Below are 22,765 nucleotides of genomic sequence, written 5' to 3'. Positions count from 1 at the left end.
TTTTCACGTGGCCGCAAAGGTCCTGGTCTCCCTGCGTCATTTTTCCCCCTTCCTCATTTTACGTTGACATTGCCTTCGCCACCTCCCTTGTGAGCAGACGACAATTGGTGCAAGAAAGGCGCGAGAGAGTGCAAGAAGCGGGAAATCTCAAGCAATGGCTCTTAAAATGTGGTTCCCCGGACTAGCACCACCACCTGGGAGCGTGTTAGAAATGCAGATTCTCGGCTTCTTCCCAGAACCATTGAATTAGGAATCTGGCGGTGGCGCCCAGAAATTTGTATTTTTAATAAGCCCCCCAGGTGATTCTGATGTACGCGCAAGTTCAAGAGGCTTACATTTAAAAAAATTTACACGTCACTTGTTTCGAATTATTTCCAAGCTGCTGTTTTCAGTCCGAGCCCTTAAAGAGACCTTGTAAGACAGACCGCGGCTCGCCACTTGGCCGCTAGAGGGCAGCAAGAAGCCGCAGCTGGAGGCGGCGGCCTATTCCTATTTGAGAGTCGGAAAACTCGGGATTTGAATTAGACAGCAAGAAGAACTTACAGACAGGCCTTGCCTTGTCCCATTGTAAAGGCTTAGCGTTTAGGGCTGGAGGAGGTCGTTTCTGGGACCCTGGATCCAGAGGAAGGAGGAACTGGGATTCTGAGAGATTAGGGAGTCTTTAGTTCTTGTTTCCCTTCTCAGTTCCTGTCTTTGGCCTCAGTGTCAGGGAACCCCCCTCTTCCAGCCCACACTCCTGTCCCCGCGCGTATCCCTCTTCCTGGGGAACTCCCTGAAGGGCTCTTCGCGTCCATCCCCTACCTGTCCGTGACTGTCCAGTCCCTAGGCCCCAGCCCCGTGAGAAACCAGGTGCCCCTCACCCCTCATTCTCCCACCCTGGAGTGCTCCAGCTCCTTGCCAAAGCACGAAGTAGGTCAGGGGAGGGAACAGGCACTTTCGTGTCCCGACCTGATTCCCCGCCGTCTATTAAATCTCCTAAATTGCGGGTATTTTTGTTCTGTCCTGAAAGAAAAGAAAAAAGAAAAAAAAAAAAAAAAAAAAAAAAAAAGAAGGTGATCTATCCCCAGATTCTGTCATAAGGTGGTGGCAGGTGGGGTGAGACGTCTTCTTGCCCTGGGGGCTGGCTTTGAGGATTGATTGGGACCTTGAACAGTCCCGGGGTCCCCAGAGAGAAGGGTGGCCTCAGTTACCTTCTGGGGGTGAGGGGAAGTCCGGGTTGAAGTATGAGTAAGCCGGGCCCCTCCACCCCCGTGTCCGCCAGGCTGGTGGGCAAGACGGTGCTGGGAACTGGGGGTGATGGGAAAAAGGGAGAGGAGCCCTGGGGAGGGGAGTGTAATTCGGGCCTCTGTTGGCGAGAGAAGCTGGGGGGTTTGTGCTGCAAGGGGAGATTCCTGGGGTGGGGATGGGCATCAGAGACCCACAGAACTCTGAGGAACAGCCCAGAAAGTCGGGAAGCCTGGTGGAGCTGGGGGAGGGGTGCGTATGGCAGGAGTCCACCGCCCGAGGGACTGGGCGCCTGTCCCTTCCTGGGGTGTGCACCCTCCCCACACACACACCCCGGTCTTGTCTCCGCGGCTTTCCCACGGGGGTGGAGGAGGGGAAGGGAGACAGGAGCTAAGGTGCGGGGGGGGGGGGGCCGCTTCTCCCAGCCCAGGGTCCCCCGCCCTGTCCCCTACTCCGCCCCCAGCCCCCCCGCCCCCCCCAACCCCGCCGTGGGAGCGCTCCGGGAAGACTCGGGGAGCGCTCGGGAGGCGCCGCGCCCCCCCCCGCCCCGCCCCGCCCCCTCCCCGTCCGCGCTCCGGGAGGCCGCTGCTCGGCTCGCTCGCCACCCGCCCGCGCCGGCGCCCGCGCCGCTCCCGCCGCCCAGCCGGGCCCCGCGCTCCGCCGCCTCCTCGCCGCCCTCCCCTCGGCGCGCCGGCCCCGGGCACCGCGCCGCCCGGGCCCGGCCCCTCCCTCGCCGGGGCCTGCAGCGGGCCGGGGGCGGGTCCTGGCACCCACCATGCGGGCAGAGCTCTGGCTCCTGGTGCTGGTGCTCAGGGAGGCTGCCCGGGCGCTGAGCCCCCCGCCCGGAGCAGGTAGGACCAGCCGGAGTTGGTCGGGGTGGCCCGGGGGGCGGGGAGGGGGCTGGCCGGCGGGCGCGAGCGCGGGCGCGGGCAAGTACCCACCGGCCGGCGATGTCGGGCTGGTGCGGGGACTGTCCGCGGAGGGTCAGGAGCTCTGTGGGCTGTGGCAGGTGGACAGGGACCCACTTTCTTAAACAGGTAGGGTGTGTGAGTGAGGGTGGAGGCATCAGACCCTGATGCCTCCCACCTCTCCTTCCCTCCTGGAAGGACACTGGAGGCACCCCAGTAGAGGGGGCTACATAAGGCAGTGGCCTCTGGCCCGAAAGAGGAGAGTGGGGGAGTCATAGGGACCCCTGGTCACACCGAGGGAGGCTGAATTCTGATGAGATGGGGAGTCTGGGGTGCCTCCTGCCCCAGCTTTGCCACCTCCTTCTCTTCCCTCCCCCTACGCCCCACCCCAGCCCCAAGCTGACCCAGGTTGGGTCTGAGTCGGATTTCAGATTTGGGGGCTGGGTGCGAGCAGCCAGGGGGATGGTGGAGACCCAGCATCTCTCCCAGAGGAAGCTCTGTAGCAGCCCGTCCTACTGTCTTCCTCTCCCTATTCAGAGCCCGGAGAACAGCCCTGGGCTCAGGAAGAAGCCCTCCCCTGCCCCCCCCCCCCCCCATTCCCCAGTCTCCAGGATGCTCCTGGTCTCCCGCCTTGCTCTCCTGGTGGCCTCTGGCCATCAGCTGCTCTGGCTGTGGATGGTGGGGGGCTCCTATTTGCACACTCCTCTCCCCTACACCAGTTCTCCACAATTATCTCTCTGCCCTGGAAGTCCTTTCTGAGGTCTACCTTGAGTCTCTTGTATTATAAAAGAACCATTGTTCAGCATGCAATTTCACATTCCCTTCCTTTCTCCTCAGGCACCCAGAACTTCTCTGGGGTTGGGGAGGTGGGTAATTTGCAGTGTAGCCTCTTGACAGAGAGAATTGGGAAGGTAGAACTTTATGCCTCGGGGACACAGGTGTCCCTTAAATGGGATGGAGCAGGGGCACGGGCTTGTCCAGGGAGATGCTGTAGTTGGGGTGCTGTGTCTCTGGAGTGTGATAGCATCAGGCACAGCATCTGTGACAGAGTTCTTGACTTTAATGGTCCTCAGTCCTCGTGTGTAGATGAGACAGGCCTGGGTCCCTGTGGAGAAGGAGGGTGGGGAAGGGTGCTGATGGTGGGAATGCGGGCAGAGAGCAGTGGAAGTTGGTGTGGCAAGAGGCTGGTGGTACAGAAGCACCAGTTTTCAGGGAGACCACACAGAGAAGGGCCGGAGACTTGGCTTCTTGTCCCAGCATCTCACTTGCTGTGTGACCTTGAGCAAGTTACTTTCCTTCTCTGGGCCTATTTCTCCACTTCTAAAGTGAGGCTGTGAGCAAAATCTTTGACTCTTGGTGGTGGGATTATGAGAGATTTTTTTCTTCTTTTTTAGGATTGTCTTTCCTTTTCAGATCTGTTATGATATATGTGGGTAACTGGTAATTGAAAAAATATATATATAAAGGAAGAGGTTGGACAGGTCAGATTTTGAGGTCCTCTGCAGCCCCAAAGTTGGTGAGATCTTCTGAACTCAGAATGTGATTGGGCGATGAGGAAGGGCTCTTGGACCCCTGACTGAGTTGAGAGAACCACGGAAAGGGTTGGGGAAGGGGAATTGGGAGATAACGAGCCTGTGCTGGGGGATGGTGGCCAGCCTGGGGCCTGGCTGAGGGCTGCCTCTTCAGAGTCCGGTTGGGGTAGTAGACACCTGGGGAGACCAGAAAGAGAGGGGCAGGCAGAGACTTGAATCAAATTTCTAAGTAGAGGACACCTTGTCTTCTCGGCTTTGCCAGAGACTCAGCCTGGAAAAATGGACCTTTCTCTGCGGCAGGAGAGATGGGTCGGACTTCAGGAAGCACTAGGAAGCCAGGGTGGGCAGCTGCTGACTCTCAGTCCAGCGGTTCTTTTCACCAGGCCTGGCTGGATTTGAGGAAGGGCCTGTGTGGAGGTGGGGGCGGGGGTGTCTTTTGGGAAGAAGAGATGTGGGGGGTAGGGCATTCTGGGGGCGCTGCTAAGCCTGGCTCGGATCAGTGGTGGAGCCCTCAGACCTGATGAAAGGGCAGCGGGGAGCTGGACTTGAAGGGGTGCCATCCAGCCCCAAGACTCCAAGCTCTCTGGGCTGGGGGGCCCTCAGGAGGGAGCTGAGATCTCCCCTCCCTCTAGATGGGTTGGTTTGTTTACTGGAGTCTTGAAACTTCATCCATCATGAGAACGGGAGCAGGAGAAAGATGAATGGCCCAAAGATATAGTCGGGAGGTGAGGAAAGACCACGAGAGGCTGATAGACAGATGGATGGACAGACAGGAAGATGGCCTTAGGATGCACGGGGTGCAACAGGGGCAGCAGGGTCTGGCCTAAGGGGAATGGGAGCTGCCTAAAACAGAAAGAAGAGGCAGCTGGAGGGCGTGTCTTTGGTCCAGGAGTCAGGAGATCAGACCCAACACCTATCCCTGGCGACCCTGGCAACTTCCTTCTTTATTTGCACCTGGGTTTCTTCTTCTATAAAATGGGGTTTGGACCAGATTACATCTAGGGCTCCTATAGCCATGATTCTGCCCACCAGACACTTCCAGACAAACCAAGACTAAAATCTGAACTTCTTTTTTTTTTATAAAGTTTTTTTTTTTAAGATTTTATTTATTTATTTGAGAGAGAATGAGAGAGAGAGAGTACATGAGAGGGGGGAGGGTCAGAGGGAGAAGCCGACTCCCTGCTGAGCAGGGAGCCCGACGCGGGACTCGATCCTGGGACTCCAGGATCATGACCTGAGCCGAAGGCAGTTGCTTAACCAACTGAGCCACCCAGGTGCCCCAAAATCTGAACTTCTTCCAGCGGCTGTCAGACAGCCTCCGGCCATCCCCGCACCTGCTCTCACTCTCCCCAGCCCCATCCCTCAACACATCCAGGCTGTGGGACGCTGGTCTTCAAGTCCTGGCGTCTCTTCATCCAGGTCTCAGTCAGCTCAAGGGCCACCTCCTCAGAGAGGCCTACCCTGATGGCTCTGCCCAGAAGAGCAATAAAGCCCAACCCTTTTGTCTGCCTGATAGCACTCATCACCATGTCACATTCTTATTCGCCACATTCTTCATTCATTCATTCATTCATTCATTCATTCATTCATTCATGGGTCTTTTCCAACTAGAATCTTCTTGGGCACAGGGGTTGTGTCCGCCGCAAGTTCACTGTCACCCCAGCACCCAGCGCAGTGCCTGGCACACAGTAGGGCCTCAGTGAATGTGTATTGAATGAGAGTGAATCAGGAGGTGGTCACGGACCCCAGACTCTCCCTTAGAGAGAAACTCACAGAGAGCCGAGCTCTTCTCTCCTCTCCTCTTCTCCTCTGACTACTTGGTGGTCCCTTTCTGCCAATTCCCTGTGCCTACCTCCCTCTCCCCAGGGGAGGGTCCTCACTGGGAACCTCAGCGGGTTTCCCAGCAAGAGGATGCAACTGGGGGCTTTGTAACGAGGACGCAGGATTTCAGCTCAGGGTCTGGAGACTCTCTCAAGCCTCTAGGAAAGTCAGTCCTCCCGTTAAACCTGGGGAAAGCAGGGGGACTTTGCTGGGTGCTTTGCGTATATTATTTTGTTAAAGACTCAAAACAACCTACCAAGTGTTATCCCCATTTTACAGATAAGGCAACTGAGGCTTAGAGAGATTATGTGATTTGTCCAGTGTCACAGTCAGTGAGTAGTAGATTCAGGGTTCATCCTCGAGAGCTTGTATGATTCCAAACCTGTGCTCTTTTATTGCTGTGGCATGGCAGTGAGCTTTCTAGGCTGGGCCCCAGGGGAAGTGTGTTCTCCGCCAGTGGATCTCAAGGACTCAGAGCTTCTGAAGATTCCCCCCTCCTTTCCTCCTTCCCTTCCCTCCTGCCTTCCCTCCCCCCCTTCCTTCCTTCCTTCCTTCCTTCCTTCCTCCCTCCCTCCCTCCCTCCCTCCCTTCCTTCCTTCTTTCCTTCCTTCCTTCCTTCCTTCCTCCATCTGTGCTTACTGAGCATTTGCTCTGAGTCAGGTGCCTGGAGCCTACAGATCCACAGGCAGCAACTACACGTGGGGATCAGGGATGGGACGGTGCAGGTAGCATTTGGGGTGATGGGGGATAGATGTTGGGGGATGCTTTGGGAAGAGGTGCCATCTCATGGGACTTGAAGGATGAGCAAAAACTCATCAGAGGGGTTCATTTATGGAGCAGAGTGGTCCTGGCTGGGAAAGCCATTTGTGTGAGGCCCTGTGGCCAGAGAGAGCTGGGCTGGGTCCTGGAGAGGGCTTTAGGGAGACAGGAAGCTGGAGGAGAGAGCAGGGATCCGGTCACCGGTCATGAAGGGCCTTCGGCTGGAAGGCTGGGGCGAGCTTGAAGCCTGGGAGGGACGGAATCAAGTTTGTCCTGGGTGTATGGGAGACTAGCTCGAAGGCATTAAGGGTGGAGGCTACAGGAGCTCCTGGACTGTGTGGTGGCTGTGGGACCCGAAGGGCAAGCTTGGGTGGCGGGTGGGATGAGGGTGGCTCGACCAGGCCCTGGGGCTGGGCATGACGTGGGCTCCTGCAGTCAGCGCAGGGCTTCTTGCGCCAGAGCAGGGCAGTGGCCCATGGAGGGGATCTGGGACAGTACTGATGGGCCGTCCCCCTGCGTGCCAGGGGACACAGGTTCCCAGGACAGGACTCCCGAGTGGCCCCCAGTGAGCCCAGCCCATATGCCGGTCCTTCCCGGGGCTGTCCCTGCACCTTAGGAAATCCCCTCTTGTTGCCCTTGTGGTGGCCTGAGCAGACCCTGAAGTCAGCCTGCCTGGAAGTCAGCCCACCCGTGTGCGCATATCCTGCCACGGACTAGTTGCATGACCTTGGGAGATTCCTTGACACCTTCATGCCTCAGTTTCCCAATTTGTACAATAGATCAAACCTAGCACCCATCCCATGGGGTTAATGTGGGGAGTAAATGAGTTAATGGGTTTCAAGCATTTGGAAGAGGGCTAGCCCTGACTAAGCATTCTCGAAAAGTTAGCTGTCATTTCTTGTTCTCCCTATTACTGTTGTGACGGCCCACTAGACGGTGGGCGATTTGGGGCCGTGGGTGAATGAACGGGTGGATACATGCCCGGAGTGTGCTCTGGGCGCTTCTGGCCGGTGCTCACAGGCAGCTACACTCACATGTGGAGGCGTGAGATGGGGGCTGAGCCGGTGAAGCTCTCCGGTGCAGGACAGAAGGTAGAGCAGAGTGTGGCCGAGGGTCGGACAGGTTGGCGACAATGTATGGAGCATGCAGGGAGGAGGGCCGGGCCCTTGGGGCAAGTGTGTGCGTGCACAGGCACGTGGGCCCCGACACACACATGCGAGTCACCAGCTGTCTTGGCTCCTTTTGCAGGCTGAGGGGGTGATGTCCTGTTCTAGCCCTCTGGGAGGGGGCGGGGTGGCAGGGAGACAGATGTGGGGGTGGGGCTGAGAGGGTCAGACTGGGGCTAGGCCAGGGTAGGGCAGATTCCTGGGCCGCTTCCCTCTCCAGCTCCTTCCCTGCCTGCCCCATGGACTCTTTGCCTCTGACCTGGGCCCTGAGCTCTCTGATTATAAAGCCTTCTCATTTTGCACTTGATGCTCATGGCAGCCTGTGCTGTAGGCATGACTGTCATCCCCGTGTTAGTGATGAGGAAATGGAGGCTCAGAGAGGTCAACGGACAGGTCCAAGGTCACACAGCCTGTGGGTACAGGTGTCCCTTTCCTGACCCCACAGCTGGTTGGGCCCCCCTTTCCAGCCCTCTTCTCAGGCCTTGGACCCCCACTTTGCAAGTATCCTCCTGTCTCAGTTGCAGGATTGTGATGTCTGCAGATCTCCAGCGTCCCCTTCCACACCGGTTCAGCTCCTCCATTCGCTCTGCACACGTTCCTTTCCTGTTCTGGCTCTAGCCCAGGCCCGAGGGCTGCTTGCAGGACAACCTGCGGAGCTGGGCAAAGCAGCCCAGCGCAAACAGTTCTATCTCCAGAGGCAGCTGTGGGCCCCACCCGAGAGGGGCAAGACAGCCCTGGCTTGGGGTCGGAGCCATGGGCAGACTGGCTTCCCAGGTCTGGGCGCAGGCCCATCTCAGCCAGTGGGCAACTTGGGGAAGGGGCCTGGGGGCCGCCCCTCTCCCCACCTTCTCCAGAGCATCTGGTTGCGATTAAGGGCAGAGAAGTGGGGGGGGGGGGGGGCGGCAAGGGTCCAGCAAGCACCGGCAGCCAAGAATGACTTAATTGGATAAAATGTCTAATGACAAACCAGGGCCCCACAGCAGAGTCCTGGCCCCAGCCTCAGGCCTGGTGCTGGCCAAGCCTTGTCTCAACCTCTGTCCTTGCTGGCTCCCAAGAGTTAACTCCAGTATCATGTCCTCAATTGAACAGTGATTGAGCACCTACTGTTTGCTAGACACTGAGGATACACATTTGCAGAAGATGGGGAGAATCCTGGGGGAACTTGTCTACCAGGGAGATAGGCATGTAGTTACACCATCGGGTGCTCTAGGAAAGAGTGTTATATCCAGGAGCTCTGGGGAAGGGTGGGGCAGGCAGAGGTGGAGAAAGGCGTCCGAAGCCAGTGGGCCTGGAATTGATGAATATCACAGGAAATACCAAATCCATCTCTCCGGTGGTCTGTGTGCCATACACATGTCCATAGTAGGGGTGATAATTGCAGTAGCAATATAAGACACATCTTTGGGGGCGCAAATCTTTCCGAAAAGGAAAAGCATGGTTTCTGTGATATTTAGAATACATTTAATGACCGAGAGGAGACAGAAGAGAACACCGAGTCTAGGAATGGCTGCTAAATGGCTGGTGTGCAGCGTCTTTCCAATCCTGTGTCCCCGGCAGACATTGTTAATTGATCATGACAATCTTTCCTGCTGCACACAGATGGAGCTTCCGAGTTTGTCTCAATTAGAGTGCTCCTGGCTGTCATTAATCGATTGGAGATGACTTTTGAGATGAAACCTATTTGCCATCCTTGATGGTGGCGAAGCTCCATGTTTTAGGGAGAAAGGGACTTGCCCAAGGGGTTTGCAAATAGTCATAGGACTAAACAGTGGTCCCCATCACGGAGACATCTTCGATCGTCACCATCTGGGAGGAGGTGCCACTGGCATCTAGTCGGCAGAGGCCGGGATGCTGCTGGACTTGCTACAACACTCAGGATAGCCCCCATAGCAAAGAATTCTCCAGTCCAGAATGTTGATAGCCTTGAACTAAAAGAACTCTACTCTCTAGCTTCTGGTCCCCGGAGTCCCCTGGAAGGTGAGATTTTGTGCCATTTCTGACAGAGAAATAAGGAACGGGTTTGGAATGTTCCAGAGCAATGGTTCTCACTCTTGTCTATAGAGTTCCGTTCAGGGCTTCTCAAAAGCTCCCCTGGGGATCATTTAAGACTCCTAATGCCCAGGCCACACCACAGAACAATTGTATCAGAATCTCGGGGGTGGGACCCAGACACGAGGAATTTTTAAAGCTCCACGAGCGTGCAGCAGAGGTTGAGAATTACCCCTTTGGAGGTTCGGAACTTGTCTCCATACCTAACCCAAGGTGTGACATTTTTTAACCTCTGTGAGCCCCTGATTCCTGTCTGCAAAATGGAGAACATCTATCTACTGCGGAGGGCCGGGGTGAGGGACTAAACGTGTTCCGTGTGTGGAGTGTGTGGTGTGGGACTGGCACGGGGCTCTCATGCACGTGGGGTGTCCCCACAGTCAGGGATGGCGTGGGGTTGGGGCTTTTGTAGACTATGTGGGCTGGTCCCCTCCTTGGACCTTCACTCTGACTGCTGGGACTCAGCTTTCTGTCTCCTTCTCCCAGGTCAGGATCCAGGCCGAGGCTCTGCATGGGCTGCCAAGGGGACCACGCAGGGCTGGAGTCGGAGAGCCCGAGAGAGCCCTGGGCAGGTGTCAGAGTCGGACAAGACCCAGCTGAGCCAAGACCCGGGCGGGGGCATGCTGGCCATTGACAGACTGCCGGATAACAGGACCAGGGTGGTGGTGAGTGCTGGAGGAACGGGGAAGGGGAAGGAAGTCGCGCTGGGAGGCTCCCCAGGTGCCCTATGTGTATTTGTCAGATGCACAAATCACATATCCTTTGGGCTTGGCCTTGGATGTCAGCATGGCCAGAAGGATCCCAGGGGAGGGGATGAAAGCAGGGCCCAGCCCGGGACATGAAATCTTCACATCTCAGAGCTTCATAGATTGCCCTCCTCCTTGTGCACCCAGAGAGGTGAAGTGACTTGCCCAAGGATGCACAGTATGTGCACAGGGTTCGTGACACTGGACTCTTCCACTGCCTGAGGCCTCCCCTGAAAGCTGAATGAAGGTGGCATTATTAGTCACATCCAGCTGCCAGCCGAGGCCCCTCTCCCTTCCCATTTCTGCACCATTTACAGACGGCCGTAGCCCCAAAGGGTTAAAGGCTGCAGAGGATCAGGCGGGGCAGAGCACAGAGGAGGAAATTAGGGTGAAGCTCAAGGGTGAGACGTCCTCTGCCTGGGGGCAGTTGCGGGGGGGGGGCGGGGTTGGTGGCGGTGCTGAAGGGAGGCTTGGAGGGTCGAGGCCCAGAGGAGGCGCTGTCCTTGCAATGTCTGGCCCTGCCCCCCCCGCCCCCCGGCTTTCTTTACAGGAGGCTGGCGGGGACTGCGTGTCTGTGGGTGAATCCGTCACCATGTGTGCGTGTGTTTGCACGGGTGCCTGAGGGTTTTTGCGTATTACGTACGCTTGCCCGTCTGTCTGCCACCGTGGGCTGTCTGTGCGTGTGTGTGATGAATGTGTGCGACCGTACAAGTGTGAGCGTGCCCCTGGCCGTGTGTATAGGCGCCTATAGCTGAGATTGAATTCCGAGGACGTAGAAAAACTATGAAACAAGAGGAAGCAACAACAGGATGTGCTTCTTGGCGTACATTTCTTTATTTTATGTTCAAGAATGATCTTTTTACATCAAAGAAGTGCGTGCAGGTAGTCAAAAAGGTCAAACAGTGCAAAGATCGGAGAACAAAGCACAGCAGACCGCCCCGCCCCTCCGCACCTGCCCGCCCCTGGCGCCTCCCCGCCCCGCCCCTCCGCACCTGCCCGCCCCTTGCTCCCGAGGTACCACTGGGGGCCGCTTCTCCTGGCGGTTACCACCATATTTCTAAGTAATTTGCTTATGCTGCTGACTCTTGATTAATTCATTCAGACATTATCTGTTGACTACCTGTTGTGTAGATGAAGATCTGTCTTTTATAGACTCCCTCGAGTGTCATCCTACTCTCAATATTTTTGTTAAATTCATATGCTCTGCTTTATAACATAATCATGTAAATATTGCTCGCCACTAACCCAAGCAGGGTAATATCATTGTTTACTTTCTTGTGTAATTTTTGGTTTTCCTGGATCCTTGTCCCAACCCGTTTGCTTAGTTTTCTGTACTTACCATGGTTATATATTCTTATATGTTCACTGGCCTCAAATAGAATTTTTGGAGTGGTCCAACCTGTTTTTATCCCCCCCCAACCCCTCTCCTCTCTCTCTCCTCTCTCTCCTGTTGTCCTGCTCCAACCTGGGCTGCCTGCTGCCCCACCCGCCCGCGCCACCTTCATCGTGGGACCTCCCTCTCCTGGCGTTGGAACCCCCCTTGTCTGTCTCCTGTGTTGGGCGCCCTATTCTGTGGACCCTGTGTCTTCTCTTCCCTGCTTCTCCCCCTGTTTGTTTAGCTTCCTGAAAAAGGTTACACAGGAGGGAAAGTTCTTTAGAGAGCTCGCATGCCTGAAAATGCCTTTATTCTATCCTCACACTTGATTGATGGTCTGGCTGAATATAGAATTCTAGATTAAAAATAATTTTCCTTCAGCAGTTTGCAGGCATTATCTTCTGGCTTCCAAAGTCACTGTTGAGAGGTTTGATGTCCTTCTTACTCTTGTTCTTTGTTTATTACGGCTTTCCCCCAACCTCTGGAAGCATTGGGGTGTAACCCCAGTATTCTGGAAGTGCGGTCATGTGCCCTGCCTCTGGCTTTTTTTTTCTCCCACCGTGCTGGATATGTGATGCACTATTGCAACCTAGGACTTACATTCACCAGTCTGGAAAGTCCGCTTGTTCTATTTCTTTGACAATCTTCTCTCTGCCTATTCTTTTTTTCCTACAATTCCTCTTGATTAGATGTCCATCTTAGGGATTGATCCTTGAATTTCCTTCTCTCTTCTGTTGTCCATGCCTTTTGCCTTTGTTTGTCTGTGTAGTTTGCTTGGTGGTGGTGGTGGTCCATTTTCTGGAAGATTTTCTCAGCTTCATTTTCTTAATGTTACTGATCTTTTCCCTACTATCATATTTTCAATTTCCAAGAACTCTGTATTCTTTTCTGATTTTTTTTCTTTTCTTAGAAAAAAAAAAGCATTCTGTTCTTGTGTCATGGATGTAATATCTTTTCTGTCTTAGGATATTTTAAAAATTAAAATTTTTTTTCCTGCTCTGCCCTCCCTCCCTCCCTCCCTTCCTTCCTCCCTCTCTCCTTCCTTCCTTTCTTCTTTCCTTCCTTCCTGTCTTTCTGTCTTTCTTTCCAGTGGGGGAGTTTAATGCAGGGACAGCTTACCCAGGAGTGGGCAGGGTGAAGGAAAGCAGCAGAGGATGGTAGAGTGCTTTGGGAACAGCAAGAGTAGGAGCAGCTAAGGCCTCTCTACACTGGAGCCGGCAGGGAGGGGGGTGACCCAAACCAGCAAGAGGGACTAAATCTAAGAACCGTTGCAGTGGGCACTGAAGAGGAACCAGAGCCAACCAGCAGCCTGGTAGGGAGGGAGCTGGGAGACTCATAAATGCTCTGAACTCTCCCTCCTTCCGCATCGTCTCCATGACTTATTTTTCCTTTTACCTTTTACCAGGCTCTGACATGGCTTGGCGCTAGTACCAATCCTGTCTATTTACAATTTGATATTTTGTTCATCATGGATTTTTTTGCTCTCATTTCTATTTTAAAATGTTGCATGAAGATATTCTCTATCTTGATGGCTGGGTTTGTTGGTGCCATCTTAAAAGTTGTACCTGAGGTCAGGGCCCCACTGCCTCACCTAATCCCTCTTTGAGATGGAACCTGGTAGAACCTCAGAGAACAAAGCCCCAAGTCACTTCCCATTCTGCCCTGTCTTCTCCATCCTGGAGAACCAAGGAGCCATGGTGGGATGATGGAGTGGAAGACCAGGGAGGGGGGAGAAGTACCCTGAGTAAGGGGGCCCCTGGACGCCCTTCCCTACCCCACAGCTTTGTTGGGCCATCAGTTAAAGAACTGGTACTTGGGACGCCTGGGTGGCTCAGTTGGTTAAGCGTCTGCCTTCGGCTCAGGTCATGATCTCAGGGTCCTGGGATCGGGCCCCGCATCAGGCTCTCCACTTAGCGGAGAGTCTGCTTCTCCCTTCCCTCTGTGATCTGTCTCACTTTCACTCTCTCTCAAATAAAAAAAAATCTTTTTTAAAAAAATAAAAGTTCCCATGTGATTCTGATGGTCATCTAGGTGTGGGAACTTCTGATCTGTAATATGTCAAACCAATTTTAAAAATCAGTTACTAGAATGACCAGCAGAACCTGAAGCTTTCTCAGGTACCACGTGGCTGTACTTGACAACACGACTTCTACCATCCCAGGAGCGTCATGGCCCCTTGGGCAGCCACACATGGAGAGTCCACGTGAAGGAGCAAGGTCCCCCCTGGCAGGAGACCCCTCTGACTGCCCCAGAGGCTGCGCCCAGCTCTGCCTGAGCGACAGGAGAATCAGACTTCTACCTCAGCTGGAAGAGAGTTCAGATGTCAGATTGGGATCCGGAAGACGGCCTTGGCAGGCTAAGTGATAGTCAGCCTCACGCCAGATGAAACTACGAGGATAAATATAAATCCTGGCCCTTGAGTTTAAAATAAGGTGGGGGAGATGGGTCTTAGTGGTAGTCCATGAGGAAAAGATGTGGGGCTCCTCGCGGCTTGTAGGCTGGAGATGAGTCAGGAGTGTGAAGTGGCTGCCAAGGATGGAGGTGGGAAAGCTGACTGGAAACCAATGGAAACCCACAGAAACCCGGGAACCGGGGCTAGGGCTCTAGAGATCGTGCAGGGCATTTCTTGGCCTGACCATATGCTGAGGGGCTTGTGACCCCTTTTAGGTGGTTATCTAGAAATCAGGGGAGTCCAGAATGGCTGGTGGAGCTTGCGGGTATTTAGCCTGGTATAGAGAAGGCTCTAGAGAGATGGCTGTTTTCTCAGAGGCTGTGACTGCTGCAGAGGGAATAGACTGTTTTGCTCCACAGAACTTAACACTTCCTGCACCAAATTATCTATGCATTTGTTTATATTGCCTGTCCTCCCCACGGAACGGAAGCCCCGTGAGGCCCGAGACTTTTCGGACTCTGCCACCGGTGCCTGACACACGGGAGGAGCTCCTCCTTTGAAGGAACAGAGGAAGCAGGGACGTCTCCCTCCCCAGAAACCTCAGAAGACGGGGTTGTAGAGGAGAAGAGGTCGTGCTCGGGTCCGTCCTTGGACTCAGTGCCTGCAAGGACCCCAACTCTACTCTACTCTTGGGTTCCCTCACACATAAGAGAAGAGCGGAGCTTACACACGCCAGAACACGTGGGTGCACTAGGCCTTGCCCTGATCGCTGTTCGATGGGGGACACTGATGATCACCCCCTTCAGCACAGAGGGCCTCAGGACCCACCCCCACCCCCAGGCTGTGTGCCCACTCTGCCCTGGACAGTGGGCGGCCTCGGCCACTTGGGAGCCCAGAAAAGGGCCCCGGAGACGCCTGCTTCTCCCGAGTCTCTGCTCAGCTTCTCTGAGAGCTGGGGTCTGTTTGGCCGGACGAAACCCAATCTAGACCAAGACTTGGTAGCAAAGGACTAGGCAAGAGGGGAGTGGCCGGAAGAAGATATTTCAGTGGATTTGGTTTGTTTTGTTTCAGAAGGTTTTCTTGAGTCTCACCAGGAAAACGTTTCTGCTACTTACCTATCAGAGCCTGCATGCCTCTGCTCTGGGGCCATATCAAAGGGCCGAGGGCCTGGCAGGTGGGCTTCCATTTCCTTTGCTGCCCCACACACCCACCCTGGAGGCCTCTCATCTTCTTTCATTGGTCCCCGGGACACCCTCTGGGCCATGGAATTCCCTTCTGGCTCAGGCCCTCTGTCCAGCCCCCATCCCAGACCTTCCCTGCTCAGTCTCTCTGACCGTCTTCCTGTCTTGCCCCCGCTGGCCCGACACTTTCTTCCCAGTCCCTTCTCCCCACATCCCTGCCCAGACTCCCTACGCAGCCCTTCTGCCCGGCCCCTCTGCCCAGCCTCCCTAATCAGAGTCCTCTGCTCAGCTCCTTCTGCCCAGCACCCTGGGCTGGCCACCTCACCACAATGCTCTGTCCGACTCAGACGTTCTTGCTCAGAGGCAGCTCTGAGGCCCCAGGCCAGAGCCCTCTCCTTAGATTTTATTCTCACACCCGCTCTACCGCCACGCCCCAGTGGAAATAGGACTCTAGGGCAGCCTGGGTGGCTCATTTGTTAAGTGTCTGCCTTCGGTCAGGTTATGATCCCAGGGTCTTGGGATAAATAAATAAAATCTTTAAAAAAAAGAGAAAGAAATAGGACTCTTTGTCTGGACCAGGCTTTCCAGAGATTTTTCACCAAGACCAATTCTTTTTTTTTTTTTTTAATTTATTTGATAGAGACACAGCGAGAGAGGGAACACCAGCAGGGGGAGTGGGAGAGGGAGAAGCGGGCTCCCCGCCGAGCAGGGAGCCCGACGCAGGGCTGGATCCCAGGACCCCGACGCAGGGCTGGATCCCAGGACCCCGGGATCATGACCTGAGCCGAAGGCAGACGCTTAACCAACTGAGCCACCCAGGCGCCCCCCACCAAGACCAATTCTGAGGCCCTGGAACACTGGCACCTTCTTTGGAGGGGGTGGGTTGGGGGTTGGAGGGAGCTATAGTGAGAAGTCAGAGACCCTGGGCTGTGGCTCAGTTTAGTCTGAGAGGCTAAAAAGGGGAAGGAAGCCTTGGACAAAGTTCTCCCATCCTGGTGACTTCCAATCGTAGTTCAAGGTTTTCTTGTTCTGGGTTTCAGATCTAGCCCAGAGTTTGGGAGGAACCAAGCTTGAGAACGTTCAGATTTGGACGTTCCCCTGTAATAGAATAGTTCTCTCCATGGTAGGAAAGACTACCTCCTCCCACCCCAGTCTTCCCTAGGGCCCCGCTTCCCTAAGTTCCTCTTCTCTCTGGCCAAGCAAAACTTCCCTGCTCTTTCCCCACCCTGGGGGGCGTAGGAGTGCTGAGGGACCCCACATCCAGGCAGTCACCATGTGGTCCAAGATGGTGGACAGCGAGAGGGATGGATGAGTGCGATGCTTGCCTGGTTTCCGCAACCTCCCAAAGGACGCGGTTCCCGAAAGGAGACCTCTAGAAGGCCTCCTCCCCAGATGGGAGGGCCTGGGGGAGATGGCATGGACAGACAGACTCATAACCCAGACACCTGGTGAGCAAGCGGTGCTCGTGAAAGGACCCCACCGTGCCAGTGGGCTCAGGGGAAGGGATGAGGTGAGGAGGCTGAACCTGGGAGAATTCTGGGAGTAGTGTGTGAGGCGGGTGGAGGGAGGGGAAGCTCACGAAGAGAGAAGATAATGAGTTTCGTAAGAAGAAGGGGTGTTTGGGAAGGTGGGACATGGAGCCGAGGTGTCTAGTCTCCAGAGCTGTGGAAACAATCTAGCAGTCCTGGCTCCCCTGGTCTTGACCCTGGCATGTACCAGCTGCCTGACATTGGGCTGGATGCTTAACCCCTCAATTAATGAATCCCTGCAAGCCTCCACTAGCTGCAAATTTCCCAAATGGGGTGGTAAATACTGATCTCACAGGGCTGACATTCAAGAGCAAAATGCAAGTTTTCTGACCCTATCATCTCCTCACCCGCCCCTTCCGGGTTCAGTACAGGTGCCAAGGACCGCTCCTGGCTGCTCAGCCCCAGGACGTCCATCTCCCACAAAGGTCACTCTTATTGATCCTTTTCCTGTCCCTTGGGCAGGTTGGTTGGTTGGTTGGTTTCTTTCTTTCTGTTTTTCATGTTGAGGTGAGATTTACATAACATAAAATTGACCATTTTATTTTTTTAAAGATTTATTCATTTTAGAGAGAGAGTGCACACATGGGGAGAGGGGCAGAGGGAGAGGGAGAGAGAATCCCAAACAGATTTCCTGCTGAGTGTGGGGCCCCACATGGAGCTTAATCCCATGACCCATGAAATCATGACCTGAGCCAAAATCACAAGTTGTTTAACTGACTGAGCCACCCAGGCGCCCACGTAACATTAACCATTTTAAAACGAAGTGCATTTAATATATTCATAATGTTGTGCAACCATCACCTCTATCTAGGTCCAGAACATTTTCACCACACCAGAAGGAAATGCTGTGCCATTTAAACGGTTGCTCCCCATCCCCCCCACTTCATCCTGAGCAACCACCAATCTCTGTTCTATTTCTATAGATTTTACCTATTCTGGATGTCTCACATATAAATGAAATCATACAATGTGTGACTTTTTGTGTCTGGTTTCTTTCACCTAGCATAATGTTTTCAAGTCTCATCTATTTTATGGCTGAGTACTATTCCATTGTACGAATATATCACAATTTGCTTATTCATTCATTTGTTGACAGACACGTGGGCTGTTTTTGCCTTTTGGCTATTGTGAATACTGATGCTGTGAATGTGTGTACATGTATTTGTTTGAGGACCTGTTTTCAACTATTTGGGCCATATACCTAGGAGTGGAATTGCTGGGTCATATGGCAACTCTACGTTTAACTTTCTGAGGAACCTCCAAACAGTTTTCCCTAGTAGTCAAACCATTTTACACGCCCGCCAGCAATGTATGAAGGTTTCAAATTCTCCACATCCTTGCCAACACTTGTTATTGTCTTTCTTTTTTTAAATGGTAACATCCTAATGGCTGTAGGATGATATTCACTGTGGTTTTGTTTTGTGTTTCCTGAATGACTAATGATGTTAAGCATCTCTTCATTCTTGTTGGCCATTTGTATATCTTCTTCAGAGAAATGTCTACTTAAGTTCTTTGCCTCTTTGCCCATTTTTAAATTGAGTTGTTTGTCTTTTTGTCTTGGGCAGATTTCTTAACCTTTCTTCATTGTCAAATGGGGATGCTATTGTCTAAATGTAATTGCAAAGATGTTCTACAGGAATCTATATTAAGGGCCTGGCACAGGATCAGGAATGATAAACAGCTGACTCTGAATTAGGCTCTGGTCGAGGTGACCAATCATCTTGGTTTTCCCAGAATTGTCCCTGGGTTTCTGCAGTGAACATCCAGCATCTTGGGAAATTCCAGAAGCAGGCAAACTAGGACAGCTGGTCACCCTACTGTGGTCCCAGGTGTGGTAGAGACCAGGTATCCTTGCCACATCTTTGCTCTAAACCTCAGATTCCTCATCCATAAGGTGGGACTGAGAATAGTTCGTAGAGTTGTTCCAAAAATCAGGTGAGTTAATTGGTTGAGAAAACTAACCAGAAAGGTAGGTGGGGGAAGGTAGTGCTTTTCCCCCAGATCTTACCTAGAGGTACAAAAATAGTATGCTAGCGGGCGCCTGGGTGGCTCAGTCGTTAAGCGTCTGCCTTCGGCTCAGGTCATGATCCCAGGGTTCTGGGATCGAGTCCCACATCGGGCTCCCTGCTCAGCGGGAAGCCTGCTTCTCCCTCTCCCACTCCCCCTGCTTGTGTTCCTGCTCTCGCTATCTCTCTCTGTCAAATAAATAAAATCTTTAAAAAAAAAAAATAGTATGCTAGCAACAAAAGAGGATTTCCTGGCCTTGAAACTTCAGGTGCTATGCTTCATATCCTCAATACTCCAAGTTAGCAGGATCAGCAGCACCTGGGAGCCTATTAGAAATGCAGACGCTCAGGGGCGCCTGGCTGGCTCAGGCGGTAGAGTGTGCAACTCTTGATCTTAGGGTTGAGTTCCAACCCCATGCTGGGTGTAGAGATTACTTTAAAAAAAATAAAAAATAAAATAAAATAAACGCAGAAACTCAGGCCCTGGAGAATCAGAATCTGATTCTCGGGTGATTTGGATGCACATTAAGGTTTGAGAAGCACTGCTTTGTATCAAAAGCTTTAAAGCAGGGGAAACAATCCTAGAGGTAGAAAGTACATCAATAAATTCATCACAGGAGTATTTATGAGAGCAGAAAAATTAGAAGCTACCTGAATGCTCCAACAATAGGGAAATAATTAAGAAAATTGTGGGTTTTCTTCTGAGTAGATGACCAGGAAGCCATTACAAGTGATGGTTAAAAGACTATGTTCAATATCAAAAACCGCTTTAGATATCATGAAACCTGACAGAAGCAGTCCATACAACTGGCTGATCAGCAGGACGATAACCATGTGAAGTTATATTCGTATGGAAAAGGCTAGAAGGAAATATGCCAGCATGGGGCCAGATGAGGGATGGGGGAGGTCTGTTTTTGTTTTTGTGTTGCCTTGTCCTGTCTCTGTGTGGTGATATGATATATATTTATGCTGTCAAAATCCCTGGTTGGCTGATATTTCCTCCTCATGGTGAATCCGTGCCAGGAGTGGATGATTCTTCCATTTCCATGAAGTGTTGAGCATTGAGAAATGCTTGTCTAGAAAGCTGGTCCCCGCCCTCTTTCTGAGCCTGGTCCAAGCCCCCAATTCCAGGGCCTTCCTAGGTCAGCCTCATCCATCCTGACACCTCTTTACCCTGGGCCCTCAGTGCTGATGCCAGTGCCCCTTTGTCTGGCCTGGGTCCCCTCCTTTCCAGGATAGACCCGCTTTCTCCACTCTGTGATGGCAAGTGTTCTGTGTGTGTTTGTTTTAACCTGAGACTTGAATACTTCCAGAGGGCAGATGGAGGTTATTATGGGGATACATGAGGTAAGGGAAAATAATAATAACAGGCGATGTTATGGGAGCCCTTCCCGAGTGCAGACCTCATTCTATGGCCTGACATGGAATTCACCCACCTATCCCAGGAGGTGAGTATGTCTAATACTGTCTTGGAACAGAGAGGTGAAGTGCTTGCCTCAGGTTGCACAGCTAGTGAATGACAGAGCCAGGACAAGAGCCCAGGTCTTTCTGCCTTAGGAGTCAAAGGATTTAACATACCATCTCCTCGTGGATGAAAATGCCTGGCATTTTGGTCCAGACAGGGGCTGCTTCTAGACCAGTGCTTTTCAAACTTTATTGTGCAAAAGAATCCCCTGGGAAGCTTGTTCAAATTTGGATTTTGATCCAGTAAAGTTTGGGGTTGGGCCCGGGATTCTGCATTTCCAACGAGCTCCCAGGTAATGCAGATGCTGCTGGTGTCTGGGGCACATTTGGAGGAGCAGGGATCTGGAGAACATTCCTATGGGTCTTGTAAGGCTTTGTGGGATGGTGGAGTCAGAGAATGGATGCCCCCTCCCCCAGCAATCCCATCAGCACCTCCTGGGTTGGACCCAGCTGCCTGGAGCACCGTCCTGACAAGCCTGGTTGGCCAGATCTCTCCAGCAGGCCCTGCAGGGTGCCCTTGGTGGCCTGCCCCAGCATTTTTCACCTGCCAGTTGGCTGGCAGTTGACAGGCCGACGGTGACAGCTTAGCCGGAGTTCCTGTCCAGAAACGTCTTGAGCTCAGCCAAGGTAAATGCTGCCCCGCTGTCAGAAATGAAGTGCCTGGCTGGCTCCAGGCATGAATAATTGAGGCAGAAGAAACACTGTAACAGCAGATGTTTAGGATGGAGCTGGGGTTGGTTTGGAGGAGGCAGCCTCCACAATCAAAACCTTTCTTGGAAAGGCCCAATAAAATCATCGTAATAGCTCCTACTTAGCGAACACCTACTGTGGACCAGGCACTGGGCTAAGAGCTTACATGGATATGTTTTGTCTAATCCTTTCAAGTACTCAGTGCGGGAGGTTACTGACGAGGGACAGAAGCTGAGAGGAGAGTAATGTTTGGCACTAACTACTATATAGTGGAGCCAGTTTTTGAACTTGGTCTGTCTGACTCCGCAGCCCCTGCACCCGACCCTAGAGCAGTGGTTTTCAAAGTGCACTCCATGGAACCCTAAGGGCTCACAGAAGCACTTCCTGCAGGGGTTGCCGTGGGATGGAGGGTGGTGGAGGAGGAAGTGGCCCAGCAGGCTGGGCTCCAGGCCCTTCCTTCCTTCCCCCAGAATGGCCATACTTTGATGTCATTTATGGACTGAGCTTCCATGGAAGATTAATTGGAAGAAAGGATTTCATGACCAAAAATGTTTGAAATCCGCGTCATGCTGCCTCCCAGAACGAATGTGGATTATTGACCAGGGCTTCTTACACGCATTTCAAGGAAACACAGTTCCCTTTGGTGGACTTGCTAAGTAGTCTGGCTCAGGCTATGCCCCCTGACCCTCTGTACTGTCAGGCCACCCCTATCCTAGCTTCTAGCCTCCAGGCCACAGTGTCTGGAGGGCTGCTCTCAGGGGGAACGGGACTGACCCACGGACAGCAGGCCCAACACACTGACCAGCCTGAATTGGGTGAATTCCTGGGACAAGTTCACCATCAGGCACAGCCTCTAAACCCTTTTAGGAGACGCATGTATATGGATTACGGCGAAGAAGCCCTTGGATTGACCGGCCTAAGGAGGACTCTCAGGATCTTGCTTGTATTAATTAGGACATAGATTCAGCTATTGTAACAAATGCTCAACTGATGAGGGACTTAGGCACGAGTTTATTCTTCTCCCACATGTAATAGTGCGAGTGTAAGTAAGCGGGGGTTGATGTGGTGTCTCCGTGGTGTTGGGGACACAGCTTCCCTCTATCTTGCTGCTCTCCCCTCTGCAACACGTGCCTTCTATGCTGTGGTCCAAGATGCTTGCCCATTCCTACTGAGGACAGCTGTTCTGCTGGTCTAACATTGGCTGGACGTAGTCACGTAGCCCCACTCAGCTGTAAGGAGGGCTCAGACACATAGTCTTAGCTGGGTGGCCATGTGCCTAATGGAAACTAAAGGAAGAAGGAGAGAATGGTTATGGGGAAGCATTTACCCATCTCTGGCATGGGTGGACTTCCTCTATCAAAACTGTGGGTGTTGGCAGCAGCGTGAGCAGGGGCCTGCCGTAACAAATGGGAAGTGCCCCCAAGGTTGGGGGATTTCCACATGACTCGTGCCCTTGTCCCCTCCATGGTCAGTCAAGAAGCCGGCAGTGGGATGCTTGGGTGGCTCAGTCCGTTAAGTGTCTGCCTTCAGCTCAGGTCATGATCCCGGGGCCCTGGGATCGAGTCCCACGTTGGGCTCCTCCTTGCTCAGCCGGGAGTCTGCTTCTCCCTCTCCCCCTCCCCCCCCACTTGTGTGCTCTCTCTCTACTAAATAAATAAAATCTTAAAAAAAAAAAAAAAGAAGCCAGCAGTGATTGACTTTCTAGAAGAAAAACATGGCAGCCTGGGTGTTGTCAGGGAAAATTCTCCCAGAAATTGGGTTTCTCACTTCTCTCTTCCCATTCAGATTCCCACTGTCTGTGCTGGTGAAGGACTGTCTGGGGTCTCCCAGGAAGACCCTCTGATCACCCCATAAGCAAGTCTCTTCTGGTTAGTGCCCTTTTGGTTCTGAGGAGCTATTTGAGCTGTGTCAGGAGAAAGGTCTATA

The 22,765-nt window shown here is 53.1% G+C and overlaps 1 protein-coding gene across 1 annotated transcript in view; it reads left to right on the top strand.

Moving 5' to 3' along the window:
- The first annotated feature begins 1,957 nt into the window (after positions 1 to 1,957).
- PLXDC1 (plexin domain containing 1) overlaps positions 1,958 to 22,765 on the top strand; it is a 55,532-nt gene continuing 34,724 nt past the window's right edge. The window contains exons 1-2 of the mRNA XM_027626243.2: positions 1,958 to 2,075; positions 9,943 to 10,121. Of these exons, the coding sequence (XP_027482044.2) occupies positions 2,000 to 2,075; positions 9,943 to 10,121 (255 nt within the window). The 5' untranslated portion in view covers positions 1,958 to 1,999. The remainder of the gene's footprint in view (positions 2,076 to 9,942; positions 10,122 to 22,765) is intronic.

The sequence above is a fragment of the Zalophus californianus genome, chromosome 16 (assembly GCF_009762305.2).
Source record: "Zalophus californianus isolate mZalCal1 chromosome 16, mZalCal1.pri.v2, whole genome shotgun sequence".
Taxonomy (NCBI): Eukaryota; Metazoa; Chordata; class Mammalia; order Carnivora; family Otariidae; genus Zalophus; species Zalophus californianus.
Note: the sequence above shows the minus strand (reverse complement) of the source record. Positions and strands in the feature narration are given on the sequence as shown.